This window comes from Berghia stephanieae, chromosome 2 (genome assembly GCF_034508935.2).
Source record: "Berghia stephanieae isolate SIO BIC M18660-M18661 chromosome 2, UCSD_Bste_1.3, whole genome shotgun sequence".
NCBI classification, from domain to species: Eukaryota; Metazoa; Mollusca; class Gastropoda; order Nudibranchia; family Aeolidiidae; genus Berghia; species Berghia stephanieae.
Window position 1 is genome coordinate 55,308,007 of NC_088361.1, and position 17,500 is coordinate 55,325,506.

A 17,500-nucleotide genomic window follows, 5' to 3' on the forward strand; every position below is an offset into this window, starting at 1 on the left:
TATTTATGTGGCGAGTTGTGTGTTAATTTGTGGGATCGAGTCCAACCGATAGCTCAATGGTCTGGATTCGAACTAGTATGCGCGCTATGGCTCTCGTTACCAGCTGCACCACTCAACCTGTATCACAAACGGCTCAGGTTTAATCTAGGGGAGGTCAAGAATTGTCTTAGGGTCCCTTATAACTTAATTGTATTAATAACAAGTGAGTCAAGACAATAGTCACGCCCAAATGCAATAATAACAATTCTATACATAAAGTTTAATTAGATTGTTACAGGAAAAGATAGAAAGAATAAGTATTTATTTAATATCAGGAAGAATAGCTCTAATTGAGTGGATCTAATTTATTATTTATTTATCTATTGTTTTATTAATCGATTCATTTATGATTGATTGATTAAGTTAGTAGTTTTAAATCACTTGTGTCCGTGGAAAATACATTTGAAAATGGTATAAGCTCGTTTGGCTTATCTTTATCCCGTCGGCTTGCTTGACTGAGGCAAATGTATCAGCTAGTTCCAGGGTTGGCGCCTGCTTTGCAGAGTTTTCTGGACATCACAACAGTGTGTTGTAGTTAGGCTGACATCAGGGGTTTACCGCTGTTCAAGAACTGGGATGCAGGGATTCGGTACAACTAGGTGCTCCAACGACACGGAAAAGGACCAGGACCAGGATCAGGACCTTCATTTAAGAGTTAAAACAACAAGGTCTTAGAGCCAATCGAGTTTGTCTTTCGCCACCGAATCGTCCTTGAGCGACACATCATAATAGCCTTTATTTGCCAACAAAGGCAAGGAGAAGCAGTAACTTCATGATAATGGTAGTTAGTATATGTTTTAAACATCAACTGACAGTCGAGCTATCTTACATGATGAGAATTTAACAGGGTTGTGTCCCTGGTATTTCTTTATTTATTTTTATTAATTATAATTGAGGTTATGATGTGTGGCCGGCGATTGGTGGTGGAGTACAGACATTCAAGCAATATACATATTGAATATAAAAGAAATAATAACATAGATCATAAACAACTGTTAACTATAAAATAAGATACATATAGATATGGTTTTGTACAGGTATTCCAACTTACGAACATCCATGGAATAGCACAATAAAAATATATACACAACTATAATGGTAATGCTAGATTAAATTGAATTCACAGTAATATCTCGTTCCACTTTGAATGTTAACCAATAATTCATTTTACCTCCAGCCGAGATAGACAAACTTTTACAAGTTTGAAATTGGAGAGATAGCTCTTTTCTCTTGGGCTTCTTAGCGTGTGTGTGATTAGATTCAGATATGAATTTGGTTTTGTGAAGTGAAAATAGCCAATCAGAAGAATGTTCCTGTTTTAGATAGCCAATGATATCCAGATGCTTTGGTAAGAAAGAATAACGGAGAATTACCGGAGAGACTAGGACAGTAATTGCAATTTAGCTACTCTTGAACGAGACAAGACCTCAGGGCATAAGCACGTTGGCGTCTTGTTTGGAAAAGGTAATTAGCAGGAGGCATGAATACAATGGGCAGACAATTTGAACAGGTAAAAAAGCCTTAAGCTGAAAGTGAGTGTTCCGTTATACAATGGAAATGTTTCCCCACCTAACGACCAAAATTTCCGTTAGAAAGATTTGGAGCTTTATTGGAGAAAGACTGTCCATGTTTGGTTATCTTACTGGAGGAGTTAATCAATTATATGTCTCGTCCACTAGGTTTGAAGTGGTTTTGAACGGGACGCTGACGAATGATAAAGAAATCACGCAGTGAAAGAAAATCGCTCGTCACAATTTAATTGCGCACCTTTTCGAAATATCTATTATTCTATTTAAATTTGTGGTTCCTTACAAAGAAGCATAACTATTTCCTGCAAACCAATGTTTTGTTTATTCATCGTTACAATGCCACTACCACATTATCTCATTCATCTGTAGTGTTTCATTCATCCTGGTTTGTTGATAAAGGGGAAACCCGAAACGTTCATTGATCTGTTATTGTAATAAAATTGAAGCTTACATTCAATTCCATATTATTTATAAAGATGAGTCACAGTATCAGAGACAACAATTAGAATACAAGGTCAAGAAAGTTCATGATATAGCTTTTCATCAATTTGAATACGAATACGGTTTTTCTTTTCATTTCTTATTCTATAAATTACAGTAAGTTAAACTTTGTAGTGTAGATCGACAAAAGGACTTTTTCACTATGTGAAGGTGAGCAATTGTTTGTTGTCTTTAAGGGTTTTACGGCGCACGCCACACATTTAGGTCATATCAGCGTCAGTAAAATGGAAAATGGGATAGTAAAAGTTCTAAAATTACAATTGAAGCACCCAATAAAAGGTACAACAAATGGGAATCAGTTAAAATAGAGAACAGATTTAGATTTCAAGAGCACACTATCAATGTTCTTAGTTTGAGGTCACCTAAATGTCTCATCCTAACAATATTTTTAAAATGAGCTTTTATATAGAGCGATATCCACTAAACGTGCTCAAAGCGCTTTACAAGGCAATGTTAACACAAGCACAGGTCCCCACTAAGAGGAACACACTCAAAATGTTTACATATATATGTAAAACAATAAGAATATAATGCGTAACAGAGAGATGATTTACAAGAAAAAAATATCATCTCACAAAACTCTAACTACAGATTTGACTGTTTTCCTCCCAGCAAAGGTATCCGGCCAAGGTCAGGACAAAACCAAGTAATCTCATTCCAAGACAAAGACAGAAAGCATGTAGGAAAACAGATATAGGAGGTTAGAAGAGCAGTAAGTGCCTCAAGATTCAATCTTCACGTTCGTTGTGCGAACAATAAAATAACTAAAAAAAATTTATGATATACCCGCCATATTGTATCATGGTAATAATAATAATAATAATAATAATAATAATAATAATAATAATAATAATAATAATAATAATAATAATAATAATAATAATAATAATAATAATAATAATAATAATAATAATGATAATTTTATAGAACTTAGAACAGCACTTTTCATTTGGGTATATTGTACACCCCAGGGTGAACCAATTTGTTAAAGGCCGTGCCACTTACAGGCATTAAACAATATAGTCACTCTACGAGAGCAACAACATTATAAGTAATGGAAACACAATGAGTGGATTTATATATCATATCTATTACTCCACGGTGTATTTTTCCCCTTTTATGATCCTGTTGTACAACCTCTTAAATTAACGTTAAAAGTGTGTTCAATTTCGAAAAAGGCTGACAAGAACCGACTTAAAATCATCATATTTAACCAATAAGATTCCATCACCTGAATTTGGTATTATCCCGAGATGAGGTGTATATACCAAGTACTTAGTACAAAAGAGTTAAGTTTGAAATTGAAACAATCAGAAATATAAAATGTTGAGGTTTTACGCTGCATGAAATCATTTTCATTATCCTAAATACAACACATCAATTCAGCCCAAATGATATATTATACTGAGCGTCCAAAGTATCGCAACAAAATTAAACCTTGTGTCAGAACTGATTTTGATGAAACAAACGACATAAGAAATGTAAAATCACCTGGCCATACCCTTATCATAAGAATAATTGTGTCATCAGCACATTATCTGACAGGAGATATGGCATAATGTGTAACAAACTGAATACAAAGACTTCAAAATGAGTTAAAACGTCGCTGTCATCATAATGGATAGTTCTTTGTATTAAATTTGGAACACTGAACAAAATTTTTCTTTGTCTAGTCTCGACCCTAAACATTTTATTGCTATTATTGTATAGAACTCTTGGATTAAAATTTAGTTTATTCTACGAAATGAGGTTTTATCCACGTGTACTTTTTTGCAGATCTGATAACCCAAATGATGGTCTGTTGCTTTTTTTAATGAAAAAAAACCCTCTCAAACCAAAGAATATCGTTAAAACGAGCTCATAGTTGCGTCCGGTTATCAGACCAACATAATATGTTTACATCGTGTTTCATGATTATTTCAAAACTGCTATTTATTTAACCCTCACCCCAACTCGTTATTGATATTCGCATTCCCCACGTCTGGGTGACTGGTAACCCATTGTGAAGTAAACGTAAATAACAAAGTGAACTTAGCAGATATGACGGATAAACATCAAATGTTTGTTATTACATAAAATTAACAATGGAGAGGGGTGAAAAAAATGTGACCCATCGCCTCAATATGGTATTATGTTGTGTTTGTGTCAGATGTCAAAATGGGATTTTAAAGTTTAAAATGATCGGAATTGAAAAAAATGTATTTTCTGTCACGTTAACGAACCTGCATTCATTGTCCCAAATAAAGCGTTACATCAAACCCAAGACTCACATTTTAAATTAGAAATTCTCTACTTTAATCATATTCCCCCCCCCCCCCCCACACACCAATTGTTTGTTTGTTTGTTTGTTTTAAGGGTTTACGGCGCTTGTAACACATTAAAGTTATATCAGCGCAGTAAAAAGGAAGAAAATGGGATAGTCAAAAGTTCTAGAATTACAGTTAAAGCACGAAAGAAAGGAAGACAAATGGGAATTGGTTTAAATAGGGAATAGATGCAGATTTCAAGCGCACACTATCAGTGTACTTAGTTTGAGATCACCTAAAAGTCTCATCCAGATACTGGCACAGGTCCCCAATAAGAGGAACACACTCAAATACTCACAAATCATATATGTAAACAATACATAATAAAGTACATAACAGAGAGATGATTTACAAGACAAAAAATTCATCTCCTAAAACTCTAACTGCACATTCGATTGTAGGGTACCCGGCCAGGGCCAGAACAAAACCAAGTAATCTCAGCCCAAGACAAAGACAGAGAGCAAGATGGAAAACAGATATAGGGGGATAGAAGACATAGTAAGTGCCTCCCTGCCCACTATGCCCCCCCCCCCCCCCAATTAATCCGTTTTGAGGTAGTGGGTCACGAATGTAATAATGAATAATGAAAATATATTGTCGCGTGTAATTTTATGGCCACTTCTGAAATAGCGGTTCAGCCAATTTTTTAAGCAACATTTTCTCCACGGTCCTTTTCTGGCAGGCGACGAACTTTACCAGGGTACGGCAGGCCCCAAGGGCTAAAAAGTCTGGTCATATATAGCTAGAAAAAAATTAATCAGTACTTGTCAAGGTCAATGGGTATGTAGTTTAGAAACTTGCGTCTCTACCACGAAATGACACAAACTTCTCATCACCTGCCAGCAAAGGACCAAGGGAGTAAATTTTTAAAAAGTGAGCATTCAAACCCATTCCAAACATCCCTTGTAAGGCCAAATGGTCTTTAAACCTTCTCTAACTTCTGTTTTCTCTTGTCATTAGAGGCACTAGAATCAGTTGTATCCATCTAAATACCTAATAAAAGCACAACTCCATACACCATTTAATATAAATTCAAGTCAATCATGACATTATCTATTGAACCGAAGGAAGAACCGAAGGAAGACGACAGTAGCAAAAAGTACACGAGACTCGGTCCCTCCGTGTTAATGCAATTCACAATCGTTTTCATCACATCGTCGTCCAAAAATAGTCCAAATACTTCTTCTGGTGAAGAAACGTCTGATATAAACACTCTCTGCCAACTTCTTAGAATGTTTCTAACAGGCGTTAATATTATATTTGGCTCCCCATTAGACCATGCTGATCCATCCTTTGAAATCATTACAGTACTGTCATCGCTTGGACAGGGCGATTCAATATCAGGGTATGATTATTATGAGGTAATGGGATTCTAATTCTATATCTTTATCAAAATCACCGTTCAAATTTTCATCGGAAAAATGAATTGATATCACGAGGAGATATCCAGCCATCTTCACATGAGTCATAATAAGATATCACACCATCAGAATTTGAACTACGTTGAAAGCCTTGCGTCAAGTTAAGGAGATTGCACGTCAGAGGGCTTCATGAAAAAACAAACATTTTTTTTTTAATGTGTGTGGATCCTGAAATAAAATGTGACTGTAATTTAAATCGAGGTCAAAAGCTTGAATCACCTTGCAGTCACTTTTATACTATCGCATCTTTGTCGGTGTGAAATCCAGTTCAATTGGCTAGTAGAATGATTCTTTCATCTCTTTGTATTTATTAAACGAGTTATTTTATCGTCCCCGATAACACAACGAGCTTGCAAGTATGTGTTATTGCACGATACAAGTATAGCGAGTTTAATAAATACAAAGAAATGAAAGAATATGTATATTCCACCCCTACAAGTAAGATTATTCGACATTTTGTATCCAAATGTTATGGTATTAGTATTTCTATTCATCATAATTTGGATCATTCTCCTTCTGCTTGAATGTCAATTTGACCCAAAACTAAAAACGTTGGATTTGTATTCATGTGCACCAAAAGATTATTCTTAATTACCAATCAGCTGCTTTTCACACCATATTTCACAACAAGCTACATGTTTTAATGGAAGGCGGCTGTCCTTTAAACCTTAGCAAGAAAGAAAACTCATTAACATCACAAGTCTATTTTTAAACCCATTATACCAAAATTCACCCAGCTACACGTACTCTCTTGGACGTAGTGCTTAATTACGAAATTGAGTTGTTTTTTTTTTAATTAGTAATTGCAATAGATAATTTACAAGTATGCTGATATATATATATATCAGACCCAGTTAGTCACAGGCCGACTATGCCTTGACTGTGCCCTGTGCATGACGGAAGTTATCACTGACATTCTAAAAAGTAAATGAATTATCGTTTGATAGTATGAATTGAATTTTATTTTTCAATTGTTTTCACGAAAGAACATCCATTGTTGAAATTTTGCAGATTAAAGTCTTTGATTTTCCTAAAAAATGAAACAAGCTAACTTTTAGAGGAACTATCTCAACACCACCAGTTTGAAGCTATAGGATGAAAAACGGAAGATATAACTACAGTGTTAATGTGCTGTGATTATTACTGTCAGCAATACTAATATATGTACTTAAATGAAATAATAAAGCGATCTTATCTACGAGTCTTTTTTAAGACATAATTATGGTTCTTTTAAAAGTTTGTCCTACAGATCAACTCAGTTTCAGTGAAAAACGTGGTCATTGCAAATTGAAGTTATGAGAAGAGTCAATTGAATGGCTGAAATGAATGTAGGCTTATATAAATATTCTAGAGTAAAACAAATAAATTGGTATCTTAAAGTCTTTATGTTCGGCTCTGGATTATAAACAACCCATGAGTGGGTTCACGTCACTTTCTCTTCTTTAAAACCTCTGGGTAATTGACTCATTCTGGAGTTGGTTAAAGGGGTACAACAGTTTAAACATTAATATCTGAATTATTCGTACACTAATTCCACTGGGTCGGTTATGTATAATGCCTGAGGGCACAACTGAGGCATATCTAATGGGTGGCTGTCAGTATAATCATAATCTTAGAGTTAACTCTAAATGACCCTAATGGGTGACCATCACCCAGGTGTTGGGGTGTGGGTAATCATTAACACAAGGCATTGCATGCTGACACCAGTACTCAAGGCCCACCCTGGGCACTTTCGTTTATTTTTTCCTCATATAAGAGTTAATTCCAAATTTATTCATTTGAACAACAGACTGCATTTCATTTGACAACAGACGTCTGTTTGATTGATTATGTATGTACCCTTGACGACGGCATCTTACAGTGCTTTTAGGAACGGCTTTATCTCTCTCCTTACCGACTATAGGAAATCGTCACATTCGTTTCGATACAACCAACATTTGTCTTATTCAAATTTCTTTTGACATCATATAATTTAAAGAAAATGAACAGCGTGTTGGAGAGCATGTTTTGCTAAAATTATACGTAATTATGTATGGAAAGAATTTTACTGCTATTGTGTTTGAGTGATAAAAAATATATTTTGTGTTAGTTGGGTGTGAAGTTTGGGAATAATCCTGAAAATGGCTGGAAAGGAGAGGGTTAAATAAAACAACAACACAATATTATGCTCTTCGTTCTGTTCTTACCTCTTGGTGTGCATTGGCGTGACACACTCCCAGCTTACCATTGACGTCTCGGGACAAAACCTGCAGCAGCTGCTGAGGTAGCTTTGACCATCAAATCCTCCGACGACGAAGATGCTTTTCCCGACCTGAGCAACACCATGATAAGAGCGTGGAACTTTTGTCGATGATGCAATTGGAGAAGGAGGTTAAGGAAATGAATGATATAGTTGAAGACCAGACCAATACATTTTATAATAATATACTATACGTACTATACGTACATATTACCGTGGAATGGAATAGTAAGAATAAGACCAGCCCCCAAACGTGCATCCCCCCCCCCCCCCCCCCCCCACACACACACCCAAAGATAAAAAAATATGGTAAAATGTCCATCGTTATATAGATTTCACCCTACCCCACGCTCTAGAAAAAGAACATCGGTCATGTTATTTAAATGTCAAGATTTATCATGTTAAGATGTTTAAAAAATGATCTTAGAATCATATATTTCTTTTACAATTTTTATCTGGGGTGGGGGGGGGTGCATTTGGGGCTGGTCTTAGTCACTCCAACTGACCTTAGGGCTAACCCACACCGGAGACTGACTCCGACGGCCGGCACTGCCGTCCTCTGCCGTCTTCCCGATAAATACGTCGGGCACGGAAAATTATAAAGAATAAAGAGAAGAACTGCTAGACCCACCTATACCAAGCTCGAAAAAAAGGGCAAAGGACGTCGGGTGCTTGGTATGGGTAGGTCTAGCGGCTCTTAACTTTATTCTTAGTATTTTGTCCGTGTCTGACGTTTTTATCCGGAAGACGGATCATATCCATATCCGATGGGTTTTTTATCTTCTCGAAGATTAGATCGAGACACATACGCCGCTCATCTTGCCCATTTCCAACCACTCCCTTATACTATCTTAAGGAAGGCAATATTCTTCACTGTAACATTGCGCAGCAATTTTTCACAGTTATGTTTTTATCAAAAAGAGCTCTATAACCGCCATGTTGTTGTCAACTGCTGTACTGCAATAGTTTACTCATTAACTGATCAGAGGATATAGAGGCGTGGCCCTCGTGTTGTTTCACTACAACAACATCATAGTAAATGTGCGCATTGAATCTGGGACTCTGATTGGTGAGCACCCGCGGGGATTGAATCAGGGACCGTTAAGAAAATACCAAGGGAATGTCAATTTTAGAGGGGAGGAAACCGAGAGACAGGAGTGGGGAATGAACTCGAGAATACGGACTGTAGACACAAGTGGGAACTTGAGTTTTTTATTATTGTTATTATTTTTATTAGTATTATTATTATTATAGTCAGATTGTTTATGAATGGCTCGTGTTTTTCTGGTTTTTCTCAGCTGCGTACCTCTATCGAAAGTTGTAAAAATGTGTGTCAACCTTGAATCAATTTGTCTTAACTGAATATTTATTTGGGACCGTATTGATGCCATATCAAAAAAAGTTTTCTTCTTTAAGACCTAAACGTGCTCAAAGCGCTTTGCAAGGGGTCCCTAGCCAACAGCAATACTGAACGTGTAAAACGAGACATGAAGCGATATTACACTTTTTATCGGACAGAGGCACCGCTGTTAACGGCCAGGTAATCATTTTACACTTGAGTACAGTGAAAGAATGTGAGTAAATAGCCTTTTCCAAGGACTCAACAAGCGCTGAGCGAGGCTGGAATCAAGGACCTTCCGATCTGAAAGCGAGTTTCATAACACATAGCGGTGTGGACAAGGGACAAAGCGATACCATAGCAATTGAGACTTAACCAGGACTTTGAGATGTGAACACCAGTGGGGAGTAATCCTGGGGCTATAGGATGGCGGCACCGATGAAGAATGAACTGGAGGCTGTAAGATGTAGAAACAAGTGGGAAGTAAATCGGGGACTATAGAATATGGACTCAAGAGAGGAATGTACCTACTTTTTTAGATGGACACCAGTGGGGAGTGGACCTGGGACTAAGGGAGGCGACACCACTGGAGTGAAAACAGTAACAAGGGATATGGACAGTGGAGTAAACACAGGACTACATACATGAGGTAGACCCACACCACTAGTGAGTAAATGCGGAACCAATGGATATATGGATTCCAGTGGGGTGTTAACCCAGGCTATGAGAGATGGACACCAGTGGGGAGTAAACCCGGGACTTTGGGAGTTGGACACACGTTGGAAGTGAATCCGGGGCTATGGGAGGTGAACACCAGTTGGAAGTGAATCCGGGGCTATGGAACATGGAACCAGTGGGAGTGGAAGTGAACCCATGGAAGTTATGAGAGATGGATACCTGAACCCAGGACCAGTGGGGAGTGAGAACGAGGCTATGAGAGGTGGACGCAACCGGGGAGTAAACACGGGACCATCGGATTTGGACACCAGTCGTGAGTGAACCTGAGACTTTGGGAGGTGGACACTAGTGGGGAATGGACCCAAGGCTATGAGAGATGGAACACGTGGGGAGTGAACCCGGGTCCATGGGAGGTAGACGCCAGTGGTGAGTGAACCCCGGGCTGTGTGATATAGATACCAATGAGGAATGAGCCCAGGGCTATGTGAGGTGGACATAACCGGGGGAGTGAACACGGGACCGTAGGGTATGGACACCGGTGAGGAGTGAACCCGGGACTTTGGGAGGCGGACACCAATGAAGAAAGAACCCAGGACTCTGGGAGGTGGACACCAGTGGGAAACGGGCCAAAGGCTATGAGGGATGGACACAAGAGGGGAGTGAACCTGGGACCATGGGAGGTAGACACTATTGGGGATTGAACCCGGGGCTGTGTGACATGGATGTCAGTGAGGAGTGAACCTGGGGCTATGGAATATGGACACCAGCAGGGACTGAACTCTTTAAGCGGTGAAGACTAGTGGAGAATGAGTTCAAGGCTATCAGAGACAGATGCCAGTCATTTTTTTAAATATCGCTTTATAGCAGGGGAAGTAATGAGTTTATATGTGACTAGTTCAAAAATGTTTGAGTTATGTCCCTTTAGAAGAAACTGGAATGCTTTGGTTCTATTTCAGATCAATAAATTGAGTACACTGAAACCTGTTTGATGTGAGTTTTTACGAAAGAAAAAACGGTAAGAATTTTTTTATCCCACATAATTTGAATGTTATAGCAGGGTCATCGATGATATATTATGAAGCCGTTGATTTTTTTTGGTTGTAATGATTAAACAAAAAACATACGGTTTACGTTTAAAAAATAAAAGTTTTAAAATCTCTAAATTATGCAGAAAAAAGCTCCCGGTCAGTAACATGATAAATAGATACAAATTATCTCAAAAACGTTAAAAGAAAAATCTTTATTCATAAATCGATCAAGCGTCTCTCAACCCACCCAGGGCTTTGTTAGCTGCCGAGCGAGAAGAACTTCGGCAATTGGATTCAGTAGTCTTATGTCACGCCGCCCGGCAACGGCGACCATCTTGGTTCTAAACAAAGAAAATCATCACTTTTTATTCATCATGCTGCTAGAACTTTTCATATGCCTTGTGATCAGAATGTGTAAAAGTCAAAACATGATCAAATTTATGGATTTTATTCGTCTGGATACGCTTTTATGCTCGCCGGGGAAATATTTCATACGGGCGTCCGCCATTGATCCGATAGTTTAGAGCCAGTGTTACCAAGTTACCATGCGTCATTAGGAAGGAAGTGACGTTACGACTGTTGAAGAGTATTGAGCGCAAAATTATAAAATTACAATTTTCTGGATTGACACTAACTAAATAAATTGTATGTCTGCCACTCAGCAAGACTTTTGCATTATTTATTTCTGTATTCTTTTTTAAAAGTACTAAACTATTCAATTCTTCCCTTATCATACGACCACTGCACACCCACGTTAAAGCGCCCGGTTTACTAGTGGCGGCCTAAGCACTGAGAAAACGGAATGTGTAGATTTGAGTGGCAGTCCAAAGCAACAGGTCAGATGACGTCAGTAAAACATTTGACAAGCTACATGTTTTAATGGAAGGCGGCTGTCCTTTAAACCTTAGCAAGAAAGAAAACTCATTAACATCACAAGTCTATTTTTAAACCCATTATACCAAAATTCACCCAGCTACACGTACTCTCTTGGACGTAGTGCTTAATTACGAAATTGAGTTGTTTTTTTTAAATTAGTAATTGCAATAGATAATTTACAAGTATGCTGATATATATATATATATATATATATATATATATATATATATATATATATATATATATATATCAGACCCAGTTAGTCACAGGCCGACTATGCCTTGACTGTGCCCTGTGCATGACGGAAGTTATCACTGACATTCTAAAAAGTAAATGAATTATCGTTTGATAGTATGAATTGAATTTTATTTTTCAATTGTTTTCACGAAAGAACATCCATTGTTGAAATTTTGCAGATTAAAGTCTTTGATTTTCCTAAAAAATGAAACAAGCTAACTTTTAGAGGAACTATCTCAACACCACCAGTTTGAAGCTATAGGATGAAAAACGGAAGATATAACTACAGTGTTAATGTGCTGTGATTATTACTGTCAGCAATACTAATATATGTACTTAAATGAAATAATAAAGCGATCTTATCTACGAGTCTTCTTTTAAGACATAATTATGGTTCTTTTAAAAGTTTGTCCTACAGATCAACTCAGTTTCAGTGAAAAACGTGGTCATTGCAAATTGAAGTTATGAGAAGAGTCAATTGAATGGCTGAAATGAATGTAGGCTTATATAAATATTCTAGAGTAAAACAAATAAATTGGTATCTTAATTTCTTATATGCAGGATAACAAAAAAACTTAAGTAATTGTACATCATTTTGTACTTCAGATTTATAGTCGAACAAAGAAGGGCATGTAACAGGGCACACACATTAGCCTTGGCATGTAATCATCTAAGGCCTACTTGCGTTAATCTGGAGGCTGTGACAATAGTTATAATTAAAGTTTATGTTATTAATGATAAAAAATATGTTTTCTTATATTGACTAACATTATAATGTCACATTTCTTGTTATTTTGATTACAAAATATCTTTTTGGTATCTTGTTTAATCCGACACAATGCAGTTTCGAGGCAATGGGCCACATATATGTCCTAAAAGCTTGAGAAAGAGCTGAACTGGAGACTATCGGTTAAACCCTCTATTTATCAAGGAACTTGAAAAGCTAAAAAGAAAACAGCTGCCATTCCTATCGGTTAAGGTGAAACCAAGTGACTTGCAATTTGCAACCAACTTTAGAAATAGAACATTCCAATAGGATTCAGTAGTCTGATGTCAGGCCGCCAGGCAACGGCGGCCATCTTGGTTCTAAACAAAGAAAATCATTAGTTTTTATTCTTCATGCTGGCTAGAACTTTTCATTCCCTTTTCATATGCCTTTTGATCAGAATGTGTAAATGTCAATACATGATCAAATTGATGGGGTTTTTTTTCCTCTGGAAACGTTTTTATGCTCGCCGAAGAAATATTTCATACGGGCGTCCGCCATTGTTCCGATAGTTTAGAGCCAGTGTTACTAAGTTACCAAGCGTCATTAGGAAGGAAGTGACGTTACGACTATAGGATCCTATTGCTCAGAAGAAACAGTGGTTCAGTCCATGCTGGAAAATTACGGAGATAGGTACTTCTTTTTCTGCAAAATTGATCTGTTCCCAGCAGGTGGCTGACCATGATAGCATATTCGAACATCAGCAAAATTACTGACGGATCGAAAACAGATGCTGGGGAAAACAATATTGAAGCAATGCCGACACTTACCAAAGTCGCATGCTCCTATGTCGTGCCAATTCCAAGTCCTGCTGTCGAAGACCTCTACAATGCCTAAAGGGTACCCAAAGTTGGATCCTCCAATAACAAACATTACGTCTCGCGGCAGTCGGGGGACAAACATGGCAAAGTCTGAATGCTGCATATGTTGCTGCCGTTCTAATACGGACCTCATCACCTGTGTGTATTTGTAATGAAAAATAGGGAACGTGATTATGATGAGCAAATATGTTGAACTAAAAATGTGATTATTTTTCTCATATGTTGTCTGCATAAGTTGAACAACTATTTTTTGTTAACATAACAATGTGTATTGTAATCTTTATTCATATTTTCTCATAACGAGAAAAAGCATCGCAAAAGACAGCATTAATTGCATTTGCGTTAAAGAAAAAATGTAATCATGAGCCGAGCACAATAAAATGTCAAGCGTTTAATATAATCTAACTGCTTGTGTGCTTATTATTCTATATTTTTTAAATTTATCTTCTTGCACTATTTCTGTATTCCTAAACTGTTTTGTACTTGTCAGCTTCTTCAGCCATTTGTAAATCACCCAATAACTATGTGCCATTTGACAGTTAAACCTTTGATGTTTAGTTCTGTCCGTGTTTGAGTCTTGTTTTTTCGACATGTTGACATGTATAAAACGATCTTAAACAGATATTTAAAGCGAAAGTTTTCTGACAAAAATGAGACAAACATTGGAGGATCTGAGGAAGGTGCAAATATGTTGTTATTAATAGGTTTGACTTCCGGTAGCGTCCGGCTGAGTGGCGGACATAAAGAAGAAAGGTAGGTGTCTAATTTTGTTATTTTTGTTTTCTTTATGTGACTTTCGTAATTTTTAGTGTACCCTTTCTTATTAGTTTCGATTAACGTTATTATTATAATTGGTGTTAAGTAAAATTTAGATTAAATTGCGGTAAGGTTACATAGATGAGTGGCTTTCCTTTTCTCAGTTACAACCTTCCATATCTTCGATAGGGGATAGTTTCACTATTGTTTTCCTCTTAGCTATTTGACTCTCTTCCCTCACATATTATTATTATTATTATTATTATTATTATTATTATTATTATTATTATTATTATTATTATTATTATTATTATTATTATTATTATTATTACTATTTTTGATTTCTTTTGGTCAGGATATGCAATGTGTAGTGGGTTAAAGTAGAATATTATATTGGGGGATAAATTGCTCTCCATTTTCCCTTATCTTCTCTCACATTCTTTGGGAGACCTTCCGGGGGCTCCAAGCGCTGCATTTCTTTATATTTGAGTCGTTTCTCTTAACGCCGGAGGGTTCGGAAAACCTCCCCCTTCTCCCCCCCCCCCCCCCCCCCCCCTCCTCTCTATCTCTCTACCCCCTTTTTTTTTTGTTAGTGAGTTGTATTAAAATAAATAAGGTAATAATAATAATAAAGTTATATTCACGTATACAGGCCGAAACAATCACACACGAACACTCACACACACACACACATACACACTTTCTATCTCCCTTTTTCTTTCTCTTTATCTCTCTCTATCTCTCTCTCGTTCTCTCTCTCTCTCTCTCTCTTTATCAACTCCCCCCCCCTCTCTCTCTCTCTCTCTCTCTCTCTCTCTCTCTCTCTCTGTCTCTCTCGGGGTTTTTTTTTGTTTTGTTTTTTTTTGGGGGGGGGGGTTTAGCACACACACACATGCACACGCACGCACACACACACACACACACACACACACACACACACACACACACACGTACACACCTATATACACAATCATTTCGCAAAAAAGTCTCACATTAGTGGATATTGAGTAATTTAATTTATATATAATTAATGAATATGTCGGCAGTCTTGCCTGTATTTTTAAAGGTGGAGGAGGACAGCCGCTTCACTACATACGAGATATGTTCTGCGGCGGAAAAATCGGGAGGGGATGGATCCCTCATAGGGGCCCAAAGAATAGGGCGGCTGTGGAGGATTTATCCCTCCAACAACGAGGCCAGGGTAAGGATGCTGGCCAGAGGGATCGTCCTTAGAGGGAGAAAACTTGATCTGAATGGGAGAAACCCATTTATTCTCGTGGACGAAGAGGGGAAGGAGATCGCGGTCACTAAATTGTTTATCGGTGGCATCCCAATATCATTCTCCAATGAAGAGATCGAAAAAAAGGTCAAGATGCTTGGACTTAAAATGACGCGTAGAATGGTTATGGAGCGGGTAAGGGACCCGCAAGGCAAGATGATGACTTGGGTGACAGGAAGAAGGATGGTGTGGATTTGTATCCCTACTGCCCCAACACCAAGAATAATAGACGTAGGGATCTTTAATTTGGTCCTGAACTACAAGGAAATGCATGCCAATAGATGCAGGAATTGCATGGAGCAAGGCCATAGTGCCACAGCATGTAGAAAACAAGTCGTTTGCAGGAGATGCAAAACAGGGGGACATAGGGAAGTTGATTGTCCAATGCATCTGGAGGAAAAAGAAGTGGAAACAGAGGAGGATGGAGTTGAAAACTATGAGAGGGAGGAGGAGAGGGAGGAGAAAGAGGAGGAGTCGGAAAAGGAGTCGGAAGAAGAAATGGAGGGGGAGAGAGAGGAGACGGAAGACGAGGGAGAGAAGGAGGAGGAGGAAGAGGTAGAGGAGAGAAAGGGAGAGAGAAGAAAGGAGATAAAAAAGTGGAGAGAATCGGGAGGTGGGAGATAAGGACAAAAAAAAACACATGATAGAATTAATAGACGGGGAGGAGAGGAAGTAAGAAAAGATATGGAAGTGGTAAAAGAAGGAAATGGAAAGAAGAAGCGAGGTAACGATGAACAGGTAAGAGAGATGCGAGAAGGTGAGATTGGTGGAAAAGGAAAATCAAATGAATTCATGGAAGAGGATAAGGGAAAAAAAAGGAGAGGTCGGAAAGAAAAAGAAAAGATAGAGACAGAAAGAGAAAGAGAAGGAAAAAGAGAGAGGGGGAGACAAGTTGTGAGGGAGGCAAAATAAAGTTTAAAACAATGAAGGATTATGTTATGACAAGATCTTCTAGTAGAAAGAGAGTAGGGTCACCAGAAGAGGAAGGAAAAAGAGGTCGCCCAAAACTATCTGAGTAAAAATGGTGTTAAAAAGAGATTGTAGTAAAAGTAATAATGCTAAAACATAAAATATTATTAATTTTAAAATACTTCAATTAAAATGAATCCAAACAATTTTAGCACGTTTTTTTCAGAGGGGGGTTTAGAATATTTAAGTATCCTTTCACTAAATGATTTTGGATTAAGAAACAGGAACAAAAGGAATGCAATTTTTAAAAATATCAAGCAAAATGAAATAGACATAGTAGGATTTCAGGAAACACATTCATTGGAGGAGGATTCAAATTTAGTTGAAAAAGAATGGGGTGGGAAAATTATCCGGGACATCCAAAAGTAAAGGACAATTATTTCTTATTTCCAAAGAATTAAACGATAAAGTAGAAATTAATACATTGTACAAAGACTCCAGAGTATAATTGATAAAATTAAATACATACAATAACAAAGATAGAGGTATTTTAATAGCAAATATTTACGCTCCATGTATTACACAGGAGAAAAAATATTTCTTTTCTCATTTAGGAAAGATTTTAATATCAAAATCGGAGTTAAATCTAGATTTACCAATGATTTGTTTAGGGGACTTTAACACTGTGGTAAATAATGAGTAAGACATAATATCTGGCAATCCACATGATAAAGAAAATGTTGAAAATTTTAATGATTTTATCAATAGATTAGCCT

General features: G+C 37.4%; 1 protein-coding gene across 1 annotated transcript in view; it reads right to left on the minus strand.

Moving 5' to 3' along the window:
- The window catches only part of LOC144963967 (uncharacterized), a 45,839-nt gene that overhangs the window by 7,467 nt on the left and 20,872 nt on the right, over positions 1 to 17,500 (minus strand). The window contains exons 9-10 of the mRNA XM_078897911.1: positions 13,730 to 13,916; positions 7,983 to 8,136 (exon numbers count right to left, since the gene is read on the minus strand). Of these exons, the coding sequence (XP_078754037.1) occupies positions 7,983 to 8,136; positions 13,730 to 13,916 (341 nt within the window). The remainder of the gene's footprint in view (positions 1 to 7,982; positions 8,137 to 13,729; positions 13,917 to 17,500) is intronic.